The 26,346-nt window shown below is 45.7% G+C and overlaps 1 protein-coding gene across 4 annotated transcripts in view; it reads left to right on the top strand.

Annotated features, from left to right (window-relative positions):
* The first annotated feature begins 10,165 nt into the window (after positions 1-10,165).
* Positions 10,166-26,346, top strand: part of APLP2 (amyloid beta precursor like protein 2) — an 83,433-nt gene continuing 67,252 nt past the window's right edge. For 2 of the 4 annotated variants that reach the window (XM_038754590.1, XM_038754588.1), the window contains exon 1: positions 10,166-10,279. In XM_038754590.1, coding sequence (XP_038610518.1) covers positions 10,184-10,279 — 96 coding nt within the window. In that variant the 5' untranslated portion in view covers positions 10,166-10,183. The remainder of the gene's footprint in view (positions 10,280-26,346) is intronic. The other 2 variants (XM_038754591.1, XM_038754589.1) reach the window with 1 other exon arrangement.

Below are 26,346 nucleotides of genomic sequence, written 5' to 3'. Positions count from 1 at the left end.
TGATATGTACAGAAGTAATAATTATGGTACTTTTTGTGTGCCATAATTATTTTTATGTCCCCCACAATTTTCCTCAGCTTCCCCTCCCCTCCGTGTCACCCTGACTCACTCCCTTTTCTCTACCCTCCCCCCAACAGCATGTGTGTATATATGTACATATCTATAATTCTGTTTATATTAATGCCTGTTTACTTGTTTTGATGTCGGACTCCCCCCTTCTAGATTGTAAGCCTGGAATGGGCAGGGATCGTCTCTCTTTATTGCTGAACAGTACTTTCCAAGCACTTAGTTCAGTGCACTGAACACAGAAAGTGCTCAGTAAATATGATTGAATGAATGAACGAAGCACTGTTCTAAGTGCTGGGGTAGATACAACTTAATCAGGTTGTTCACAGTCCCTGTCCCACGTAGGGCTCACAGTCTTAATCCCCATTTTACAGATGAGGTAACTGAGGCTCAGAGAAGTGAAGTGACTTGCCCAAGGTCACACAGCAGACATGTGGCAGAGCCGGGATTAGAACCCAATTCCTTCTGACTCTCAGGTCTGTGCTCTGTCCACTAAGCCACGCTACATTAAGTCCTGGGAGACTGAGGGTGGGGTGAATACCAGTGCTTAGTACAGTGCCTGGTAAGTGGTAAGCTCTAAATAAATACCACCATTAGTATAAGTGCCCAAAGGGTACAGATCCAAGTGCATAGATTCATTTATTCATTAGTAGATGATGCAGAAGGGAGTGGAAATCGAGCCCGCCACAGCACTTGTGTATATTTGTACCTATTTATTATTCTGTTTTATTAATGATGTGTATATATCTATAATTCTATTTATCTATTTTGATGCTGAAACCTGTCTACTTGTTTTGTTGTCTGTCTCCTCCTTCTAGACTGTGAGCCCATTGTTGGGTAGGGATTGTCTCTATTATTGCCAAATTGTACTTTCCAAGAGCTTAGTATAGTGCTCTGCACACAGTAAGCACTCAATAAATACGACTAACAATGACTGAAAGGAAAGAGGCCTTAATCAGGGAAGGCCTCTTGGAGGAGATGTGCTTTAATAAGGCTTTGAAGGGAGGGAGAGTGATCGTTTGTGGGCTATTAACGGGGAGGGAGTTCAAGGCCAGAGGCAGGATGTGAACAAGGGGTTTGAGGTGATATAGATGAGATCGAGGTAGGGTGAGTAGATTGTTGTTCAGAGGAGTGAAATGCCTGGTCTGGGTTGCAGTACTGAATCAGAGAAGTAAAGTAGGAGGGGCTAAAGTGAATGGCAGAGAGTAAGCATTTAACAAATACCATTAAAAAAATGACTCCCCAAGCAGATGTGGCCTAGGTATATTTTCTTCTTTTTTTATGGTATCTGTTAAGCACTTATTATGTGTCAAGGACTGTTCTTAGCCCTTGGGGTAGATACAGGTTTATCAGTTTGGACACCGTCCCTGTCCCATACAGGGCTCACAGGGGCTTGGGAAAGTATTTTCATTCGTTCAGTAGTATTGATTGAGCACTTACTATGTGCAGAGCACTGTTCTAAGCGCTGGGGACGGTACGATACAACAATGAACAGTCCCATTCCCTGCCTACAATCTGCTGACAGTCTCGGGGGTCGGGGTGAGACAGACATTAATACAAATAAATAAAATCACAGATATGAATGTAAGTGCTGTGGGTCTGGGAGAGGGGGAAGAGCAAAGGGAGCAAGTCAGGGCGACACGGAAGGGACTGGGAGAAGAGGAAGAGGGTGGCTTAGTCTGGGAATACAATAGGGTTAGTAGACATGACCCCCTCGACCCTGTCAATCTGTAAGAAAAATAAAGAACAAGAACGACCGGATCAAAGCAGTGCAGGGTGAAAGGCAGAGTTGCACACAACACTTTCTTTTTAATTCATTAAGTTCTTTTTCACGTGAGTCATTGAACGAATTTTGCAGCTGTCAAATCAAACTCTCTAGCCATAACAACCTACCAATTTTGTTTTTATTTTGTGTATTTGTCGGTGTTGTGGCTTAATGTTTCACCGTTTCTGATGTATCTGTCTCCAATCTCTTCTCTCCAATTATACTCCTAGACTGTGAACCCCCAGGGGCAAGGATCTTGTCTCATTCCCACCTTTGTATTCCCTCCTAGGGCTTAACACTATTCTGTGCTTACAGTAAGTGCTTAAGGTATCTGCTAACTCTGATGTATTGTACACACACTAAGTAAATACAATCGAACGATTAACAAAAACTTTCACTACTACTCAAGGAGGTTATTTATTCTTGGCAAAAAAAAATTACTTTACTACCTGGGGGGGTGGGGGTGGTAACTTAAATACATTATTGGGAATCTTTGTAAAGAAAAGATACACTCAATTCAAAATATGACATTATATATTGTCCTTTAATACGTTTAAATTAGGAAAATAATTTTATTTAAGCCAGAGTCTTTTAAGGACTGAGTTTGGGTAACCGAAAAGAAAATTACAAATGTCAGAAGGTAGCAATAAAAGAGATTTAATTCCTTTCAAATTTTAGGAAAAAAAATGAGATTTTAATAAAGAACTAGTGGACCACTTGACCATTTTAATTAAAAACTGCTCTGCTTATTGATCTGCTCTAGCATCCGGCATTTAAAACAATCCACCAGCTGTCCCTGCCTCCATTATGGATCTTTTGTAAGTGTTCATAAAGCAAAGAAAAGTTTGGCAATGTTGGAAATTCTACAAGATTGTTCGAATAAGGGGCTGTGAAAGTAAAGTGAGCAGGAGATGAATGGATGATGACAAACTTAAAATAATAATGGTGGTATTTGTTAAGCACTCACTATTTGCCAAGCACTGTTCTCAGGCCCCGAAAAACGCACCAACTCCCCTCCCCCTATTATTAGCACTTTTAATGGTACTCAGCATAAATTTCTACCCTACTATTCTCTGGAGAGATTGTAGACTGAAGATTTAATCCCCTTCCTTCTCCCTCCTCCCCCAGCCCCACCTCACTGACCTCATTTCCTACATGACTAATGGACCAGGCCTTTTGGGGATTCAATCTCCCATTTATCTTTAATATTAATATTTCTGGAATGTATGATGATTCTGGTATTTGTTAAGCTCTTACTGTGTGCCAAGCACTGTTCTAAGTTTTGGGGTCGATGCAAGCTAAGATTGGACACGGTGCCTGTCCCAGTATATATTGTAATGTTTGGGGTTTACTGGTGAAATCATCCTGAAATGAACAGTGCTCTGCACATAGTAAGAGTGGTTTGATTCATCCTGGAGGCTTCCCATATGACTTGCACTAACTTTAGACAAGAGGCTTGCTAATCAGAGAGCCTGGAAGAAAATTCAGTTGCAATTCCACAGGCTCCTTTTCTTATGCATCTTGTCTCTAAGATTCTATCACTTGACTTTTCTAGGTCTCTGTGTTCCTTCATATTTATTTGGCCTTTTGGACGGAAACAAAGACTGCACCTTTTCTTCCGTCATTCCCTACACACAGAACAGGGGCTACTCTGGAAATGCTGGAAAGGTATTTAAACCTCTTCATTACTGTACCTCTTGTAATACACTTTTCCACAAAGCCAGGATAAAGCAAGATTTTTGAAATATTTGGACATTTTGATCTGTTTCCAAGATAGTAATAATAATAATAATAATGATTGTGGTATTTGTTAAGCGCTTACTATTTGCTAAGCACTGTTGGGCTCTAAGTGTTGGGGTAGATACAGGGTGATCAGGTTGTCCCACATGGGGTTTACTGTGTTAATCTCCATTTTACATATGAGGTAACTGAGGTTCAGAGAAGTGAAGTGACTTGCCCAAGGTGACACAGCAGACAAGTGGCGGAGCTGAGATTAGAACCCACGTCCTCTGATTCCCAAGCCCATGCTCTTTCCACTAAGCCTCACTGCTTCAAGATAAGGGCTTGAATTCCAGATGGTAATGATGGCATTTAGGATTTACTATATGCCAAGCACTGTGCTAATCTCTGGGGTAGATACGGAATTAGTCACATCAGAATCAGAAATGGTCCCTGCCTCATAGTGGGGCTCACAACAACTAGACTGCAAGCTTGTTGTGGGCAGGGAATATCACTATTTATTGTTGTATTGCACTTTCCCAAGAACTTAGTACAGTGCTCTGCTCACAGTAAGTGCTTAATAAATACAATTGAATGAATGAATGAATGAACCTAAGATGAAAGGAGAATGGGTGTCTTATCCCTATTTTACAGATGAGGAAACTGAGGCACAGAGAAGTAAAGCGATCAGCCTAAGGTCACCCAGGTGTCCAGGAACCAAACTGGAATTGGAACCCAGGTCTCCTAACTCACAAACCCATACCCTTTACTCTAGGCCACATTGCCTCCAGTCTACTGTGATTAGTGTGCTTTTCTCCAGTCATAAACAGGTGTGGCTATCAATGTCAAGATTTCACTTTGAAGGGGCAGGACTCAGTGGCAAATTCCAAAGCAAGGAATAGGAAGAATCTGAACCTTGGGGGTTGAATAATAAGAATAGTGATAATACCAACATTAATAATTGGGTTTGTTAAACCTTATATGTCAATCACTGTTCCAAATGCTGGGGTAGATCCAAAATAATCAAGTTTCTCATGAGGCTCAGAGTTGAAGTGGAAGGTAGAACTGGTATCAAATCTCCATTTTGCAGATGTTAAGTGACTTTCCCAAGGTCCCACAGCAGGTAAGTGGCAGAGCTGGAATTAGAACCCAGTTGAAAGTAAATGTGTCAAAGCAAAAGGAAAGAAATTGTCCCAGAAACAATTTTAGAAAGTCATGGAGTTCACGTCCTTACCTCTAGGCTCACACTTAGACCATGTCTTTCCAAATGTTCCAAACCGTCTAAAACAATCCTCATTTTAAAATACCAACGATTAAAAGGCAACAGTTTTTCAACCAGCCAGTGATAATTGCTGCAGGAAGCTGTGCAGACAGACAATTATTAAAAGGGTTTAGGTAAATTCTTGGAGGAGAGATATGCAACAACCTCTTAATAAGTTATTAGAGGAAAAGCTAGGGAGTCTGGGAGGCTCAAGAGAGGTTTATCTCTGGTTGGGTTATTAAAAAAAATTAGGGATCTTAGTAGGTAAGTCTTTAATGATTAGGATAAACTCTAAGGGTCCTTGGGGGAGGTAGCATGGCCTAGTGGAAGAGAAGGAGTCAAGAGTCCAATATTTTAGTTCAATTATGCCATTAACCACCTTTAATTCCTTGGGCAAATCACTCAACTTCTCGGGACCTCAGTTTCTTCATCAGTAAAATGGGATGAGACCAATCAATCAATGTTATTTATTGAGCAATTACTGTGTGCAGAGCGCTTAGGAGAGTACAATGCAACAGTGTTGGTAGACATGTTCCCTCCCCACAGTGAGATTACAGTCTAGCGGTGTCTACTCTCCTCCCCGTCTGTGGGATACGGACTGTGTCCCATCTGGTTATCTTGTTTCTATACCTCTGCTTAGTAAGTGTTTGGTACAAGGTGAGTGCTTAATACATACCAAAATCATCATGTAAACTATTTTACTGGCAGACTCCTTTGCTAGATTGCAAACCTTTTTAATGGTATTTGTTAAGTGCTTACTATGTACCAGGCACAATTTATTATTATTATTATTATTATGAGAGTTTATCAGGTCCCACATGGGGCTCACAGTCTAAGTAGGAGGGAGCACAAGTATTGAATCCCCATTTTGCAGATGAGAGAACTGAGGTCCAGAGAGGTTAAGTGACTTGCCCAAGGTCACACAGCAAGGTATGTGGTAGAGTTGGAATTAGAACTCAGGTCCTTTGACTCCCAGGCCTGTGCTCTATCCACTAGGCCACACCACTTCTCAAACTCAAAGGTCATGTCTCCTATTGTATTCTACCAAGCACTTAGTACAATGCTGCGCACATAGTAGGTGCATAATGTGTGGCCTTACAGAGCAGGGGCCTGGGAGTCAGAAGGACCTGAGTTCTAATCTCTGCTCTGTCACTCATCTGCTGATCTGTCCCACCTTCACATCATCACTAAAATCTGCCCTTTCCTCTCCATCCAAACTGCTCTCACTCATTCTATCCCGCCTGCATTACTGCATCGGCCTTTTTGCTGACTTCCCAGCCTCCTGTCTCTCCCCTCTCTAATCTACACTTCACTTGGCTGCCCAGATCATTTTTCTACAAAAACATTCAGGACGTGTCACACCGCTCCTCAAAAAACTCCAGTGGTTGCGCATCCATCTCTGCATCAAACAAAAATGCCTCACCATTGGCTTTAAAGCACTCTACCACCTTGCTCCCTCCTACCTCAATTTGCTTCTCTCCTTCTACAACCCAGCCTGCACACTTTGCTCCTCTAGTGCTATCCTTCTCACTGTGCCTTGTTCTCACCTGTCTCGCTGCTCATCCTTAGCCCACATCCTGGCTCTGGTCTGGAACGCCCTCCCTCCTCAAATCCAACAGACTCCACACTTCAAAGCCTTATTGAAGTCACATCTCCTCTAAGAGGTCTTTCCAGACTAAGCCCCACTTTTCCTCATCTCCTTCTTCCCTCTGCATCGCTCTGACTCTCTCCCTTTGCTCGTCCCCTCTCCCAATCCCACAGCACTTATGTATATATCTGTACTTTTATTTATTTGTATTGTTGTCTATCTCCCCACCTGCTCCAGACTGTAAGCTCCTTGTGGTCAGGGAATGTGACTGTGTATCGTTTTATTGTACTCTCCCAAGAGCTTAGTACAGTGCTCTGCACACAGTAAGTGCTCAATAAATATGATTGAATGAATGAATGGTGACCCTGGGCAAGTCACTTAACTTCTCCGTGCCTCAGTTCCCTCATCTGGAAAATGGGGTCAAAGACTGGGAGCTCCATGTGGGACGTGGACTGTGTCCATCCTGATTAACTTGAATCTACCCCAACACTTAGGACAGTGCCTAGCACGCAGTACTAACAAATGCCATAAAGAAAAAAACTGATGGCTAGGAGGGCAGCCATCAAGCTCTCTCAGACTGCTGTTTGTCAGAATGCAATAAACTACTAATTGGATCCCTGAACTGGGCCGGAATGGTATCACTGATGGTTTCCCATCTATGGGGAAGAAGCTGTTGAGGTAAGGTGTGCCCTCCACTGCCCTGAGCTGGAGGGAGAGGACTCTGCAGGACTAGAAGCCCCAAAAGCAGCGTGCCTTAGAGGAAAGAGGCTTGGGAGTCAGAGGAAGTGGGTTCTAATCCCTGCTCTGCCTCTTGTCTGCAATGTGACTTTGGGCAAGCCACTTAACATCTCTGTGCCTGTTCACTCATCTGTAAAATGGGAATGAAAACCGAGCCCCACGGACAACCTGATTACCCTGTATCTACCCCAGAGCTTAGAACAATGCTTTTATTCATTCATTCAATCCTATTTATTGAGTTCTTACTGTACGCAGAGCGCTGCACTAAGCGCTTGGAAAGTACAATTCAGCAACAAATAGAGACCTTCCCTGCCCACAAAGGGCTCACAGACTAGAAGGGGATGTGCTTGGCTCGTAGAGAAGCTGTGCGCTCAGTGGAAAGAGCACGGGCTTGGGAGTCAGTGGACATGGGTTCTAATCCCAGATCTGTTACTTGTCTGCTGTGTGACCTTGGGCAAGCCACTTAACTTCTCTGTGCCTTAGTTCCCTCATCTGTAAAATTGGGATTGAGACTGTGAGCCCCACATGGGACAACCTGATTAACTACCTCAGCGCTTAGAACAGTGATCGACACATGGTGAGTGCCTAACAAATGCTACAGTAATACAAATGATAGTAAGCGCTTAACAAATACCATCATCATCATCATCATTATTGTCAGCTGTGTGGCTTTGGGCAAGTCACTTAACTTCTCTGGGCCTCAGTTACCTCATCTGTAAAATGGGGATTAAGAAGACAGTGAGCTTCCCGAGGGACAACCTGATCATCACCTTATAACCACTCCAGAGCTTAAAACAGTGCTTTACACATAGTAAGCACTTAGCAAATGCCATTATTATTATGATGATGATGATGATGATGACTAGAGCAGGCAGCTCCCCGTGGCAGTGGCGTGATAACCCTAAAATAATAATGGCATTTATTAAGTGCTTACTATGTGCAAAGCACTGTTCTAAGCTCTGGAAAAGATGGTGGTGGGGGCCAGGGGACGGCCCTTTTCCTCTGCTCCTCTTCCCCTCCCTCCCTCTGCCCTACTCCCTTCCCCTCCCCACAGCACCTGTGTCTATTTGTACATATTTATTACTCTATTAATGATGTGTCTAGATCTGTAATTCTATTTATCTATTCTGATGGTATAGACGCCTGTCTCCACATTTTGTTTTGTTGCCTGTCTCCCCCTTCTAGCCTGTGAGCCCATTGTTGGGTAGGGACCATCTCCAAGCACTCAATCCAGCACTCTGCGCACAGTAAGCGCTCAATAAATCCGACTGAATGATCTCCCCCCCATCCCCCCCACTCTACCTCCTTCACCTCCCCACAGCACCTGTATATATGTTTGTACAGATTTATTACTCTATTTTACTTGTACATATTTACTATTCTATTATTTTATTTTGTTAATATGTTTTGTTTCGTTGTCTGTCTCCCCCTTCTAGACTGTGAGCCCGCTGTTGGGTAGGGACCGTCTGTATATGTTGCCAACTTGTACTTCCCAAGTGCTTAGTACAGTGCCCTGCACACAGTAAGTGCTCAATAAATACGATTGAATGAATGAATGAATGAGTATATGTTTGTACAGATTTATTGCTCTATTTATTTTACTTGTACATATTTGCTATTCTATTCATTTTATTTTGTTAATATGTTTTGTTTTGATGTCTGTTTCCCCCTTCTAGACTGTGAGCCCGCTGTTGGGTAGGGACCGTCTCTAGATGTTGCCAACTTGTACTTCCCAAACGCTTAGTACGGTGCTCTGCTCACAGTAAGCACTCAATAAATACGACTGAATGAATGAATGAATGAATATATATTTGCACAGATTTATTACTGTATTTTACTTGTACATATTTACTATTCTATTTATTTTATTTTGTTAATATGTTTTGTTGTCTGTCTCCCCCTTCTAGACTGTGAGCCCGCTGTTGGGTAGGGACCGTCTCTAGATGCTGCCAACTTGTACTTCCCAAACGCTTAGTACAGTGCTCTGCTCACAGTAAACTCTCAATAAATACGATTGAATGAATGAATGAATGAATATATATTTGCACAGATTTATTACTCTCTTTTACTTGTACATATTTACTATTCTATTTATTTTATTTTGTTAATATGTTTTGTTGTCTGTCTCCCGCTTCTAGACTGTGAGCCCGCTGTTGGGTAGGGACCAGTCTCTAGATGCTGCCAACTTGTACTTCCCAAATGCTTAGTACAGTGCTCTGCACACAGTAAGCGCTCAATAAATACGATTGAATGAATGAATGAATGAATATATATTTGCACAGATTTATTACTCTCTTTTACTTGTACATATTTACTATTCTATTTTATTTTGTTAATATGTTTTGTTGTCTGTCTCCCCCTTCTAGACTGTGAGCCCGCTGTTGGGTAGGGACCAGTCTCTAGATGCTGCCAACTTGCACTTCCCAAACGCTTAGTACAGTGCTCTGCACACAGTAAGTGCTCAATAAAGACAATTGAATGAAAGAATGAATATATATTTGCACAGATTCATTACTCTATTTTATTTGTACATATTTACTATTCTATTTATTTTGTTAATATGTTTTGTTGTCTGTCTCCCCCTTCTAGACTGTGAGCCTGCTGTTGGGTAGGGACCGTCTCTAGATGTTGCCAACTTCTACTTCCCAAGCGCTTAGTACAGCGCTCTGCACACAGTAAGCGCTCAATAAATACGATTGAATGAATGAATGACAAGGGCAAGGCGGAGGCCGTCCGCCGGTTGCGGTTAGGCCGCAGAGCGCTTCGCAGCCGTTCTCACCTCGGCCCTGACCGCAGGCGGCCGGGGGCGGGGCCCGGGGTGGGCGGGGCTTTGCTCGGGGGCGTGGCGAGGTCCCCCGGGCTCCCCGATTGGCTGGAAGCCCGGTGAAGGGGCGGGGCCTTGGAGGCTCGGCGCCCGGCTATTGGCGCTCGGGGAAGGGGCGGGGTTTGTGAGGTCAGTTCCGGTCGGGTTAAAAGCCCCCGGTTGGCGGCGGGACGGGCTCAGTTGCTCTTGGGTTGCGTCGGGTAAGGTGGAGTGCGCGGGCGGATGGCGGCGACCACCACCGCCGGGATGGGCAGGCTTCTGGCTCTGTGGCTGCTGGGGCTCACGGTGCCCGCGGGCGCGCTGGCCGGATACATCGAGGTACCTTCTCCCCGCTCGGGGGGCTCCGCTGGGGGAACGGGGGGCATAGACCCTCCGGGGCGCGGGCACGGATCGCGGGGCGCGGGGAGGAGGGGGGGGGGCTTGCGCCGCCAGGTCGCGTCCGGTCCGGGGTCCGTCCGTCCCCCCTCCCCCGCTGCTGCTGCTGCTGCTGCTGCTGCTGCTGCAGAGCGGACCCGCCCCCCGCCGCCCCCTCCTTGGCGCAGTGCTCAGCGGGGGCTCCCCAATGCCCAGCGGTGCCCAGCGGTGCCCAGGGCTGCAGAGGCCGAACGAAGGGCGCCGGGGGTTGAAAACGAGGGCGGCGTTTTTGGAAAGGGGAGAGGGAGACGCGGGTCAGCCTCTGCCCCCGACCCTGCCAACCGGGGACCTCCTGCCTCTTCCCTCCGCCCCGCTCCCGCTCACCTCCGCACCTTCCGACCCCTGCCCCGTTGCCAAATCCCCCGAGCCGCCTCGGGGGCGGAAAGCGGGGGGGCGATGCCGCCCAGGCTGCAGCCCCTCCGGGGAAACACGCGCCTCTCCCGACCTCTGTGGGTGTGTTCGGGTGTTTTTGCGGCTTAGTCGCCGGCTAAGGTGGTTGCTGTTTACCTGGGGTTGCAGGTTCCCGGCCGAGAGGCGCAAGCAGCCATACGTATGCGTGCATACACATGCACACGCATGCACATGTACACTCACGCATGTACACCCCCGCCGCCGCCGCCGCCGCCGCTACTCCCCGGGGCCGGGTTGCAGGGTGGGTGCCCGTGGGCAGGGCCGGGCCGGGCCGGGCCGGGTTTTTTTTCCCCGTCGGAGGTGACCCGGGTCCCTGCCGGGGCTCAGCGCCCTGCACCCTCAGTCGGCCTCAGCGGGGTTGGGCCAGAGGCTGTTGGGCGCGGAGCGCTGTGCTGAGCGTTGAGGGACGGTGCCGGGGGGGCAGCAGAGTCAGGAGGGTGACAGGTCTTGTGCAGGGATGGGGACTTTGTCTGCCTGCCTGCCTGCCTGCGTCTGTCTCTGTCCTCCTGCCCCCTCCCTCGCCCCCCTCGGGAAAGGCCTTTCAGTACTGGGCGGATCAAGCCCGATTTGGGGCGCAGCTGGGCTTGTCTCCCCCCGCCCCCCGCCTCCTGAAATTATCCCTGGCGAGCCTGGGGGAGGCGGCCTGATGATGATGCCCTCCCCGGGAATGGGGCCCCTCCTCCTCCTCCCCCCGGGAATGGGGCTCCTCCTCCCCCTCGGGAATGGGGCTCCTTCTTCTCTCCCCCCCCGGGAATGGGGCTCCTTCTTCTCTCCCCCCCCGGGAATGGGGCTCCTCCTTCTCCCCCCCCCCCCCGGGAATGGGGCTCCTCCTTCTCCCCCCCCCCGGGAATGGGGCTCCTCCTTCTCCCCCCCCCGGGAATGGGGCTCCTCCTTCTCCCCCCCCCGGGAATGGGGCTCCTCCTTCTCCCCCCCCCGGGAATGGGGCTCCTCCTTCCTCCCCACCCCCCCGGGAATGGGGCTCCTCCTTCCTCCCCACCCCCACGGGAATGGGGCTCCTCCTCCCCCCTCCCGGGAATGGGGCTCCTCCTTCCTCCCCCCCCCGGGATTGGGGCTCCTCCTTCCTCCCCCCCCCCCGGGAATGGGGCTCCTCCTTCCTCCCCCCCACCCCGGGAATGGGGCTCCTCCTTCCTCCCCCCCACCCCGGGAATGGGGCTCCTCCTTCCTCCCCCCCACCCCGGGAATGGGGCTCCTCCTTCCTCCCCCCCCCGGGAATGGGGCTCCTTCTTCCCGCCCCCCCCCCCCCGGGAATGGGGCTCCTCCTTCGTCCCCCCCCCCCCAGGGAATGGGGCTCCTCCTTCCCTCCCCGGGAGTGGGGCGGCTTCCCCCCTCCCCGGGAATGGGGGTCCTCCCCCGCTTCCCCCGGGAATGGGGCTCCTCCTCCCCTCCTCCCAGGAATGGGGCTTCGGCTCCTCTCCCCGGGAATGGGACTCCCAGCCCTCCCTTCCCCAAAGATCTGTTCGACCGTCGCATCCCCCCAGCAGCGCATCGAGCTATAGTCCATCAGTCCTATAGATTGGGCTTTTAGTGGGTGCAGAGCACTGCACTAAGCGCCTGGGAGAGTCCACCACCCCTGCCACACAGCTGGTAGCCGCGTGCCCTGCCCGCAGCGAGCTTATGGCCTAGAGGTCATCTCTCAGACCCGCCACTGCCAGGGGGAAAAATGTTTCCAGCACCGTCTAGATCACTTGTAAAGCCAACGATGAGTGCCTTTTTATTTACTTGTATTGATGTCTTTCTCCCGCGCCTCCCGGACTGGGAGCTCCTGGTGGGCAGGGAATGTCACTGTCTAGCTCTTATTGTTTATTATTAATGATCATATTTTTTGAACACTTACAAAGAATGTCACTGTTTATCATTATTAATAATAATCGTATTTATTGAGCACTCACTGTGTGCAAAACACTGTATTAAGCTCTTGGGAGAGTACACCATAACATCAGACATGTCCCCTGCCCACCATGAGCTCCCAGTTGTATTGTACTTTCCCAAGCGCTTAGTACAGTGCTCTGCACACAGTGAGTGCTCAATAAATATGATTGAATGAGTGAATGAAATGAGACGAAATCGCCCTTACCCCACCATATTCAAGGAAATTCAGGGCAGAGGCGAGACTCTTTTTGGCTCCTGTAGCCTGGCCTCCTTTGCAGAAATGTTTCTTGCCTGGAAGGAGACAGGTTTCAGAGATAGTACTTGCCTGCTGGGCTTTGTGTAGCTGCTAATTCCAGTATGATTTTGTAGCATTGTTCCTTCTCTTTATTTATTTATTTTTTTTAAGAATTAGAATTGACCCCTGCATTCCTGGCTTGTAACCAAGGAATGTGAGTCTTGAATTGGCCTGGAAACTTGGTAGTAGATGACAACTTCCTATGGGAAAAGCCCCAGATGAATGCATTCTTCTGGACAAGATGGCATTTTCCTGCCTGTCTTTTTTTTTTTAGTTGTTTTTTTAAATGGAATGGAGTTGTGTCCCAGGCGAAGCGTTAGCCAAATATTTGTGTTTCATAACCGGAGTTATGCAGGGATAGGCATCAACATTACCATCTTCATGATATTAAAATTTAAGATTGTACCCGAATGTAATGTATTAGAAGCCTGGAGGTCTGAAATGATTGCAGGAGAGCAAGCCAGACCTTTTTTTTTTTTTTTTTTTGAGAGGAAATCCACCTAAATTTGGGAGTTGGTTTTCAGCCTTCATCAGCTGCTACGGTTTAATGAAGAACCAGATTGAACAAGTGAGAAGTCGGCCGCCAGTAGAAGCAAATTCATTATTTTCCTCGCCTTTTTGCTTTCATTTAAATCTGGTCCTTCACGTTTAGGAACCTGATGATTTCAAAATCAAGACCCTAATTTAGCACTACATCCCTTTTCACCAGCTCACACTCACCTAGCCGTATTTAAAGGGAAATTTTACTACTATTTTCACAGCAGTTATCAGGGTGAGTTACTTTCATTTGACAATTTTTATATCTCACGTGAATTTAGCAGCAAAATTAATTAAAACAGGCAGCTCCCAAGAGAACCTTTATTGCTTTGAATTCTTTTCTTACAAGCCTCTCTACAGAACTGATTTTTTAAAATGTCTAATAAGATGCTTTCCCTTTGTCAAACTAGTAATGAGTGAAGAATTTTTTTACATTGAAATTTTTTTTTTCTGTTGGGTACCACTCCACTAATCCCTGTCAACTAATAAGGTTTAAGCCATTTAATTCGGATAATTTATTTTAGGCCGCCTTGCTGAAGGTGAGGAAGATTTTCCCCGAGATGAGCATGAGGTTTTTCAGCTGAAGTAGAGATCGGGTTGCTTGGTATGGAGATTCCCTGGGGCTGCATGGCGATGACTGAATTAATCTCTTACACCTGTTAAAATCTTGGCCACTTCCTCTTCTATATCCCAGTGCATCCTGTTCCCAGATGGCTCCTATTTGGGGAGCTGAGTCCAGGGCTGAAGCTGCCCTGGACTCAGAGAGCAAGCAGTTCAGTTCCTTTTAAATATTTTGGAAACAAATGATGCATTTGGCGGAAAGCAGAGGGCCAAGAAGCCCCAGATGGGAGATGGCTAAATTAGTGGTGTAAAGTGGTGGATTTAGAGGGAAACCCATGTACTAGTTAGGGAAATGTTCTTAATTGATCATAAGACATGTAAGAGCGTCCTTTTCAGGAGGAGGTACTTTGTTAATTAATATTCCCCAAGCAGGGCATTGCCTTGCACATCTTCCCATTATAACAGTGATTCTCTCCCACCCAAAGCCTGCATGGGGGTGATCCCTGAGCTGTGTGAACTATGGCTGCAGAAGTGTGGTGATCAGTTCAGCTTATGAAAAAGCTTGCCTTCATTGTTAGATAACTGATCAATTCCTGGCAATAAATCTCATTGTCTCTTCTCCCCGCCCCCCAAGGATAAACTGATATAAAATCGGATCTTCAAGTGATTGACACCTTTATGACTTGCGTCAATCTTCTGCTCATTCAACGAGTACTCCATTCTATTTTCTCATTCTTTAAATTTCTGCTTTTGAGTTGGCTTTATCATAGTCACGTAGAGCTCTTGCAGTGACATAGAAAATTCCTATGGCCTAAATCTGGGGATGTTTCTGTATTTGCAATCACTTAGGATGGCTGCATAAAAACAATTTTGGCGGCATTTGATATACAAGGCTTGTGATTTTTTAAAAATTGAGATTAAACAGATCACCTCAAGGCCTAATTGTATCTAGAACAGCATGTCTTGATTTATGGCGTAGATTGAACACGCCTACATGTTCATTTTCAAAATAGAAATGGCTTTTATCAGTCCCGAGGCCCTCAGTGATTTGTATCAGATGTAGCACACCAAACATTCACTTCTCTTGGGAATTTTATTTTTGTTCTACATTATCTCATCACAAACCGAATTTCACCTAACTGCAAACTGAAAGTGTGCCTTTTAAATGTAAAGAGTGGAAAGCTTATTTAAATAGAAAGCTAGCTAGGATAATTGTTGGTAGGGCCTTCATCCTCATCTGACTCTAATTCTCTATCAAGGATCTAATGTGAATGCAGGTTTTTTTTTGTTAAATGACTCTCTTCTACAGTTATATTTCTCCTACGCAGAAGCGACCCCACCCCCAACACCTTTCTGGGTCAGGGCAGAATGGAAAGCTTTAAAGACCCCTCCTTGAGTGTTTTTCATTAGGCCACAGTAGAACATTATACTTATCTTCAAGTTTATTGTTGGACTGGTCTTCAAGGTTCTAACTTCCTTCTCAGATAAACTGCATACTAGCTAATCATAGATGTGGTTCAAGTGGAGGGGTCACTCGAGAGGAATTTATTACACTATTGAGCACCTGCTGTGTGCTGAACACCTTGGTAGAGTAGAGTAGATATAGTCCCTGCCCATAAGGGTCTTAGTTTAGCGGGGAACATGGACGTTAAGATAAACTTGAGGTAAAAAGCACTAATAATAGAGATAGAAGTCCTATAGGGACTGGTGAGTACTTAGTGCTTAGGTTCATCCTGTAATAGCTCCAGTGTGAAGGAAAAAATGTTTGTGTATCTTCTTCTCCAGCTGAGGGGTTAATTGGTTCTTTTGGGATAAATTGGAAGGCAACATTTTGGAGTCAGCATACAGAATGGCCTGGATATATTCCCTTAAGTTAGGAGGGTGTCTACTTGGTTAAGGGCTTCTTCCACTTGTGAAAATTTGGTAACTCATTTTTTTTCTAATGTTTGAATATCCAGGCTGAGCTTTGAAGCTTTAGCCCAGTGATTTATCAGTCAGTAGTACTGATTGGGCACCTATTATCAATCGTATTTATTTGCACCTATTGGGTGCAAGGCACTGAATAATAATTTAAAAAATGGTATTTAAATGCTTACTATATACCAAACACTGGGGCAGATCGAAGTTAATCAGGTCCCACATGGGGCTCACAGTCTCAGTAGGTGGGACAACAGATAATGAATCCCATTTTGCAGATGAGGGACCTGAGGCCCAGAGAAGTGACTTGCCCAAGGTCACACAGCAAATAATTGGCAGAGCGGGGATTAGAACCCAGGTTCTCTGACTCCCAGAACAGTGCTTTTTCAACTGGGCTATGCTGCTTCCCTCAGTTAAGCACTTGGGAGGGTACCAGAGAATTAGACATGATCTCTGACCTCCAGAGGCTTACAGTCTAGCAGAGGAGATTGACACTAAAATCATTTTCAGATAAGTGAAAGGAGAAAGGCATAGGTATGAGTTAGTGCCAAAGTAATAGGGTATGTAACATGTACAGAAGCCTCATAGGTGGTTGAGTACATACATGTGAAGTTTAGTGGGATTAACCTGGGAAGAATAAGCAGTTAGTACAGTGCTCTGCACACAGTAAATGCTCAATAAATATGATTGATTAAGAACAGGAATTAATCAGGGAAGGCCTCTTGGAGGATATGTGATTTCAGAAGGGCTTTGAAGATGGAATGAGCTTTGGTCTGTTCTTTACGAAGGGAAAGAGAGTTCCAGGCAATGGGGAGGGTGTGAGCCAGGGGTTGGAGGTGTGACAGAATAGAATGGGGTACAGTAACTAAGTTATCTTGAGTGAAAATTGCCAGTTGGGTTGGAGTGGCAGAAGAGTGGATAAGTAGTGGGGGAGAGTCGATTGCTTTGAAGTCAATTGTCTGTAGTTTCTGCTTGATGTAGGGACAAATGGGCTGCCATTGGAGATTTTTTGAGGTGTGGGGTGAGATGTGTGTAGATGACATTTTGCAAAGATGTGGGCAGAGGGGAGAGACTGAGGCAAGGAGACCTGCGAGGAGACCAGTGCAAGGCTTTAGCTGGTAGCTATCAATCATATTTTGAGTGCTTACTGTGACTAGAGCACTGTATTAAGTGCTTGGGAAATGACAGTGTAGTAGGTTTCATAGACACAATCCACGCCCACAAGGTATGTTTATAGACTAACAGGTATCAGTCATATTTGAGCTCTTACTGTGTGCTGAGCACTGTGATGAGCGCTTGGGAGAGGATGATCTAACAGATTAGGTAGCTACATTCCTGGCCCACAAGTTATGTATATAGATTAGTGGAGACTCAGGATGGGGGAGAAATGGTTGAATCTTGGAAATGTTCTGAAGGAAGAAATGATCACATTTCTGTGCAGATCTCATCATTCTACAGATTGCTCTGTTCTCTTTTTGAGCAAGGAGGTTACTTCCTGTGAGATTCAGAACCAAATGGACCTAAATGGGGGTGGGGGGTGGTGTTCATCTACTCATTTCCAATAATCAATCAGTGGTATTTATTGAGCACTTCCTATGTGCAGAGCACTGTCCTAAGCACTTGGGACAGACCGATGAATAGACTTCTCCTAGGACTTTTATTGCTGCACCTGGGATCCAAGACTTTGGTGCCATCTTGACGTACCAGGCAACCAAGGAAGAAACCACCTAGTAGTTTGGTGGGTGAAGAGAAGAGACCCCTGTGGCCTCATGGCTAGAGTCGAGGCTTGGAAGTCAGAAGCACCTGGGTTCTAATCCTGTCTCCACCATTTGTCTCCTGTGTGATCTTGGCCAAGTCATTTCTGTGCTTGTTACCTCATCTGGAAAATGGGGATTAAGACTGTGGGCCCTATGTGGGACAGGGACTGTGTCCAGCTTGATTAGTGTGTATCTACCCCAGCAGTCAGTACGTCAGTACAGTGCCTGGTATGTAGTAAGTACCTAACAAATGCCATTAAAAACAAACCAGAAAAAGTGGAAAGACTATGCCCATAAGGATGTTGTTGTGGGGAGAGTTCACTGCTTCAAACTGTTAAGTAATTGAATCATCTGAAAGGAATGTGTTCACCAGGGAAAGAGATACACCTTGCTGAGGCTGAAAGAGGAAACACGGCCAAAGAACGGAACCGTTGCGGCAAACTAAACCCTGAAATGGCTGCCAGGTCATAACGTTGAATCGTCTTTCCTTCAGAGACAGTGAGCTCTGGAAAGCGACTGCTTAACTGCCAAATCCTTGGAAGAGCCCTGTGTCTTTGAGTGTCTTGTTGGGTGTTTTTTGAAGAAAACCTTATTTTGTTGAGGGGTCTTTGTTATCATAAAGTCATTGAGTACTTAAGTGGGCATTGGCCCTGAAGAAACCACATAGGTGAAAGGGTTTATGTTTTAAACAAGGTTATCATGAGGATGTTCCAGAAACCACCCTCCCCTTCTTCCTGTTCCTATATTTTTGTCCCATCAGTCATATGAGAGTGTTTGAAGAATGTCTTAATTTTGACCTCGGGTCCACACGTTTCAGAGCTTGATGGGAAAATTTTCCCAAGCTTTTAAGTGAAGGAATTGGGGCATTCTGGGGTGATGTAAAGAGCAGCTGGATGGCGAATATGAATGCTCCCATGGTGGCAGATCTCATTCACCTAGGCACAGGAGGAAATGCACATAGCGCTAAATAAATACCATGGATAAGAAGATAGGAAACTACACTAGGCAGAGGGTTTAGTCCAAAGAACTGTCAGGTCAGTTTGTGCGGTGAGCCCTTCCTGTGTCCTGGCTTTGATCATTTCCGGCCTCTCTGCCAGCTGGAGCCGTTGATGGGCTTACACTGGCTGGAAGTTGGTCGATTTTCTGATTGGGGTCTTATGTGGGGCTGGTAACCAGCAATCCTCACTGCCAGAGAAGGAAGGGCCTGTAGACTAGAACCTGTCCCTATTGACATGCAACTTGTGGAACTCCTTTGTTTTTATAAGTGGCCTCAGACTTCTAAACGTTGTCCCGGGATTACTACTGGTCCCTACTTCTCTATCTGCAGTCTGCTTAATTTCAGCTCACCTCCATCCTCCCATAATCCCTGACCTCCTGCTCTATTAGATGCTTGGAAACATAAACTAGGAATTAAAGGTCCTAGCTCCTGCCTGTAAAGACTGTTCCAAATTTAAAGGCAGAAATGCTGTCTTCCTGTGACTTTGAACATAGAACAGGGGTTAAGTTTGGTGATAAAATTTCAGTAGGTGAAATCCTTGTATGGGCTGTGATTTTTTTTTTTTTTAAGTGCCAATGCACCCAGTTCTCCCCATGACACATGTTTTCACTCTGCCTTTTGAATGCCATTAGGGAGTTGGGAAATGGTCTTCCCATCTAATCTGGCTAGAATGCAGTGTGGTGTGGGGGATGAACAGCCGTGCACATGTGCAGTGTGTTGGCCAAAAGGCACATATGGAAAAGTGAGTTTTCAGCCATGTGGGGTTTGTTTCAAAAATGAAACCCCCCCCTCGTCCCCCGCCCCACTTTACGAGAAGTGAGTGGATCCTCATGCTCTGTCTAGGAGAAGCCACCTGGAAGTCAGAAGGACCTGGGTTCTAATACCGGCTCTGCCACTTGTCTGCTGTGTGACCTTGGGCAAGACACTTTACTTACTCTATGCCTGTTACCTCATCTGCAAAATGGGGATTAAGATTGTGAGCTCCCTATGGAACATGGACTGTCCAACCGATTACCTTTTATCTATCCAGTGCTTAGAACAGTGCCTGGCACTTAGGAATTGCTTCACAAATACCATTTAAAAAAAAAAGAAAAAGAAGAGATTGTGGCAGAATGTGAAGGCTGACCAACAGGGCACCCTCCTCAACTTCGGCAGCTCCCTCCCCCCTGTTGCTCAGAGAGCCGAGTTGGGTGGGAGAGTGAGGGAGTTGAAGGCTGCCAGAACACTAAACATGTCGAGCAGGCTCCCCCTCAGATGAGAAATCCAGGCCTTGGAAGTGAGTTAGAGCAGGGGCGACTTGGTGCGGGGCTGATTGGTTTACCTGGGACCGCTCCAACCTGCCATGTATGTATTTTTTTCCTTCAAATTTTTCAAAAATTTCCATCCAAAATCTAAGGTGCTGCTAGGTAAATTGGCACATTCAGCAGCCTGAACTTGTGGTTCTTCAGCTGGTCAGCGGGGTTTATCCCATGTTGAATGAAAGGAAATGACAAGATCTCTAAATTTCCTGAGGTATTCTGGTCGTGTCCTTTCCTTCTCAGAAACCCTCAGTGATTCCTAGTTGCTGCTCTCATCAGATTAAAACTTCTAATTCAGTCAAGTGCTTTGAAGCCTGCCAAATGGCATACGCTTCTTACCTGTCTGCTTCCATCTTATGCTGCACCCCGGGGCTCCAGCCGAACCAGTCAGCCGTCGTTTCCCTCACCCAGTCTGAAAGACTTCCAGTTTCCGGCCGTCGCTCAACTTCTCTGTGCCTCAGGTACCTCTTCTGTAAAATGGGGATTAAGACTGGGAGCCACATGTGGGACATGGACTGAGTCCAACCTGATTAGCTTGTATCCACCCCAATGCAAAACAAATACCATTTTCTTTTTAAAAATAGGCAACAAACCAAACTTGCCATTTTGTACTTGGACCTATTAATGATAGTATTTAAGTGCTCATTATATTGTCAAGCGTTGGGGTAGACAGAAGTTAATCAGGTCGGAACCAGTCCCTGTCCCACATAGGGCTCACAGTCTAAGGAGGAAGCATAGCAGGTGTTCCCCATTTTACAGTTGAACTGAAGTGCGGAGAGGTGAAGTGACTTGCCTGAGGTCACACAGGAGACAAGTGGCAGAGCCAGGATTAGAACCCAGGTCCTTCGACTCCCAGGCCTGTGCCCTTTCCATTAGGCCACACTGCATTTCCTAAGATGGCTACTGCAAGGCAGCCTGTGCCTGTGGGCCTGGCTTTTGTGGGCAGTGAGAGAAAGAGAGAGAGAGAGAGGAGTCTGCCGGTTCTGGAGTTCTCCTCTTCATTTGTGGAGTTCTTCCCTTTGTACTTGTGGGTTTGAAGCTTCCATTGTGTCTCCTTTTTTTGGATGTTGACCAGATTGCCCCCGTTGAGTTTTGCTAGCTCTGCAAGCCTTTTGTCCAACCTCAGTAACTTCCAGCAGTCCCCAGTAGTAGACCCTGCAGAAGCAAACAAATGGGTGTCAGTAAAGACTCTTGAGCAGTTGCCCCCTTTTCAGATGGGTTTGGATTTCTGAAGTTTTTCTGGAGTTTGTAAGTTGTCGGGTTCAAGGTGTGGGAGGGGGTGGGGGTTCTTAAAATGTCACTCCAAGTACCTGAGTAAGATCTTTGGATTCATCTTTTCAGCATTTGAAGCTCGACCTCTCGTGGGTGTTTGGTATTTTTCAATTTTGAATTTACCAGATTGCATGATGATCTCTTGAGGCTGATGAATCCTACTAATTATGAAGTTGGTGACTATTATTCTAGTGTCAGCAGTGACAAGACAAACCTTGCAGATACCATCTGTTGCCATAAATGTGCATCCATTTAAGACTTTAGGATGGTGGGAAACCACATTTCATAACATTACATTTGTGAAGGTTTTTTTTTTTTGTGGGAGAGGATTCATCAGTGTCCTCTGGGAGAGCTGTGAGGGCCAAAATCCAGATTTTTGGAGGCTAACAGCCTTTTTCTCAAGGTCCAAATTAATAGAATGTGTTATCTTTTTTAAGACACTCTGGAGGAAGGGGGTGTTAATCTGATGAATTAATCCAAGATTGTGAAAGGGGGTGTTGATTGTAGCTGAATCCTTTGAAATCGAGCCACACTGTCAGATCATAGAAGTGTGGCTTTCCAAAAATTAAATGCAAAAACATTAATTCAAATGTAATTTTTAACCGTCTAGTAAGTGTATCAGCTATTTGAGCATGAGTGGCTTTGTAGAATTTTTTTGAGGCAGTTTTTGAAGAAGCTTAACTTGTTCAAACCCTGAGAGCTCTCAAGAGCTCTCATTTGAGAAAATTCAGAGAATGAAGCTCTAAGATTGAATTATCTGGACATACCTGTATCTCATTGTGCGGTAAATAGTGAACCAGCATTCATTCCACTTCTCTGCCTTTTTCCTAGACTAACTGATGTTTGTTTTCCACTTAAACCTGGAGATTTAGTGATTTCACTCTACAGCACTTGTGTCCAAATCTTTATTCTCTGCCATTTTCCCTATCTATTATTTATTTTAATGTCAGTTCTCCCCTCCTCCCCCAGACTGTAAGCTCTTTCAGGGCAGATTAGGTCTACCAACTCTATTGTGCTCTCTCAAATGCTTAGTAGTACTCTACACAGGAAGTGCTCAATAGATACCCTCGATTAGTGTTTGAGCGAGCCAGGTAAGCAGGTTTATGTATATCCTAATTTATTCTTGGATTATGGATTTTTTTCCCGAACTTTCAAATGCATCTCTGTTTCTCACAGTCAAAAGTATTGAGCACTTACTGTGTGTGCAGAGCACAGTAAGCACTTGGGAGAGTACAGTATAACAGACATATGTCACCATCTCTCCCTTGCACTTACAAATTAGAGCTAACCTAGTCTCTAAATTCCTTGTAGGCAGAGATCATCTATACCTACTCTATTGTACTGCGCGCTCTGAAGCATTTAGTAGAGTGTTCTACCCACAGTAAGTGCTCCATAAATATCACTTATTGATAACCAACCAGATATGATATATTTTTTAGGAAGGACAGAGGAAACAAAGAGGCACAGACACAATACCAAACCACAGAACACCCATCCCTGGACTACTGCTTCAAGTTTCAGCAATTGCATTTTAGATTGTAAGCTCCTTGAGGGCAAGAATCATGTCTTCTCATTCTCAATCATTGATTCAGTTGTATTTGAGCGCTTAGTGTGTGCAGAGCACGGTACTAAACGCTTGGAAGAGTACAATACAACAATAAACAGGCATTCCCTGCACACACCAAGTTTACAGTTTAGAGGGGAGGAAATTGGGTTGGATACAGTCCTTGTCCAACATGGGGCTCACAGTCTTAAATCACCATTTTACAGATGAGGTAACTGAGGCCCTGAGTTGCAAAGTAACTTGCCCAAGGTCACACAGCAGACAAGTGGCACAGCTGGTATTAGGAAATAGGATCTTTTGACTGCCAGGCTCATGCTTTATCCACTAGGCCCTATACATTTCTCCCAAGTGCTTAGTACTGTGCTCTGTATGCTGTAGGCACTCAGTGCTACGGATCGGTAGAGCTAAAGATGGGACAGAACAGGGCAGCCCGGATCAGGTGGGTACTGTGGTTTTCCTAGGAAGTTAAACAGGAGTTGTCAAGACTCTTTAGTCTGACAGGTGATGTGGTTGAAGTCTGCAAGGTCCTACATACAAGTAGTTGTGGATTTATTAATCACTTACTAGGTGCTAAGTAGAAGAGGAACAGCGAGCATGGGAGTTGGAGTACATCAGTTTTAACCCTGGCTCTGTACTTGGTGTATTTTGTGATCTTGGGAAAGTCACTTCTCTGGGCCTTCGTTACCTCATAATTAAAAATGGGGATTAAGACTGAGCCCCATGTGAGATATGGACTGTATCCAACCTGATTTGTTTGTATCTATCCAGTGCCTAGTACAGTGCCTAGCATATAGTAAACACTTAATAAATATCATAAAAGAAAGAATTGTACTAACCGCTGGGTTAGGTACAAGGTAAGCAGTTTGGACATGATTGCTGTCCCACATGAGGCTCACAGTATAGAGGGGAGAGCAGGTATTTAATCTCCATTTTAAAAGATGAGGAAGCAGAGGCAGAAGTTGAGAGACTTACCCAGGCCATTGGCAGAGCTGGAATTAGAACCCCGGCCATTTGGTTCCCCGGCTTTTGCTCTTTCCATAGGCCTTGTTGCTTCTCAGGTGGGTACAAGGTGAACTTAGAGGTGCTCCTTCCTAAGTTTTGGAAGCTCAGAAGATTTTTGGATAAATTCATAAGGAAGAGGTCATCGAAGGGAAGGTCAGCTCTTAGAACAGTGCTTGGCACATAGTAAGCGCTTAACAACTGCCATCATTATTAAAGAAGTTAGGTAGAAAAGATAGGATGCTGGGTCATAATATAAATTACAGTGTTTATTAAAAGCTTACTAAGGGCCAAGCACTGTGCTAAGCCTGCGGTTAGAGGTAAATTAATCAGATCAGTCAGTCTGAGGTAGGGAAAGCAGCTATTGAAACTGAGGCCCAGAGAGGTTGTGACTTGCCCAAGGTCACACAGCAGGTAATTGGCGAGCTGGGAGTAGATCCCAGATCCCTGACTCCCAGTCCCATATTCTCCTCCCATGTGAGACATACAAGCCATGCAGGGTTATAATAATAATAATAATAATAATGGCATTTGTTAAGCACTTATGTGCAAAGCACTGTTCTAAGCGCTGGGCTATATATAATTATTATTATTTTACTATTAATGGTGTTTAAGAGCTTACTATGTGCCAGGCATTGTGCTAAGCACTGGAGTAGATTCAAGGTAATCAGGTTGGGCACAGTCCATGTCCCACATGGTGCTCGTTACAGATGAGGTAACTCAGGCACAGAGAAGTGACATTATAAATATTATTATGGTATTTGTCAAGCGCTTACTATGTGCAAGCACTGTTCTAAGTGCTGGGGTAAATACAAGGCAATCAGATTGTCCCACGAGTGGCTCACAGTCTCAAGCCCCATTTTACAGATGAGGTAACTGAGGCACAGAGAAGTTAAGTGACTTGCCCAAGGTCACACAGCAGACAAGTGGCGAAACCAGGATTAGAACCCACGACCTCTGACTCCCAAGTCTGTGCTCTTGCCACTAGGCCATGGTACTCCTAGACAAGTGGTGGAGCTGGCCAGGATAGCTACTGCAGACTCACCTTTGCCACCTCTTCTGCCCCCTCCCCTTGCTATATTTTTTAAAAAACAACTTATTTACTTGTGGGGGTGACTGATGATTTCTTTTCTGTCCATTTTTTTAGTGGTATTTTAGCGTTTATGTGTTAAGCACTCTTCTAAGTGCTGAAGTAAATACAAGTGATTTAGGTTGGGCACAGTCCCTGACTAGCATGGGGCTCACAGTATAAGTAGGAGGGAAAATTATCAAAATGAGTCACCCCTGCCTGAGTAAGATCTTTGGGGCCATTTCTGGTGACAGCATGAAGTTCTTACATTTGTTGCAGTGCAAGCAAGGTGAAATGCAAAGTTCCATTCAGTAATATGTAGAATCTAGTCACTGGGTGATTTTTTAAAAAATGAAAATAAAAACTGAAAGTAAAGGTGTTCAGTGCCGTACCGGTAATAGGCAGGACAGAGCAGGTAAAAAACCTGACAGTTATAAAGCTGGATGAGTGCCACCCTATGAAGCGTGTGTTCAACTCAGAAATTTGAAAATGTGGTAAGACCTACCCGTGGCACAAGTATGCACCCGAGTCTTATGCATGACGGAGAAGCATCGTGGCTCAGTGGAAAAAGCATGGGCTTTGGAGTCAGAGGTCATGGGTTCAAATCCCGGCTCTGCCACTTGTCAGCTGTGTGACTTTGGGCAAGTCACTTAACTTCTCTGTGCCTCAGTTACCTCATCTGTAAAATGGGGATGAAGACTTTGAGCCCCATGAGGGACAACCTGATCACCTTGTAACCTCCCCAGCGCTTAGAACAGTGCTTTGCACATAGTAAGCACTTAACAAATTAAACACTTGGGAGAGTGTAATAAAGGTAGAAGCCATTATCCCTGCCCCCAGAAAGCTTTTGAGCTACCTCATCAACAGATACAGAATTTACAGAGGGGTAAAAGAGAAGTTCCTTGTCATTTGTAAAAAGAGTCTTGCGATGGGAAATCACTTTGGAGGTGAGATTTCAGGAGGACTTTGAAGCTGGGGAAAGCTTTGGTCTGTGAGATTTGAAGGAAGAAGCCTGTGAGCAAGGGGCAGAGGCTTAGGGAGGTGTCTTTGGGAGGAATGAGAAGAGAACTGATACGGAAACAGCTGATAAAGTGGAGAGAGTTGTTTGCCTAAAAGGCTATGGTCAAGAATTCCTGCTCCAGGGGAGGAGAGCAGGTATCCTTTGAAGGTTTTGGAGGAATAGAGACCAGTCCTGAACCACAGGGCTCAAGGCCTAGTGTAAAATTGCATGGGACACAAGCAGAAATAGCATGGGTGCCTGGGTCAGGGAGCCGTGCAGAAGAGGGGGCATAATTGATCCTTGGGCATGGGGAAAGTTTGGTGCTTGAGGTTAGGGTGGGGTCATTAGGCAGTAAGCAACAATAGCTCTCCCTAGTTTAGAAAAACAGATGATGGCCTTTTTAG

The sequence above is a fragment of the Tachyglossus aculeatus genome, chromosome 11 (genome assembly GCF_015852505.1).
Source record: "Tachyglossus aculeatus isolate mTacAcu1 chromosome 11, mTacAcu1.pri, whole genome shotgun sequence".
NCBI lineage: Eukaryota > Metazoa > Chordata > Mammalia > Monotremata > Tachyglossidae > Tachyglossus > Tachyglossus aculeatus.
This window is presented reverse-complemented; position numbering and strand designations above follow the sequence as displayed.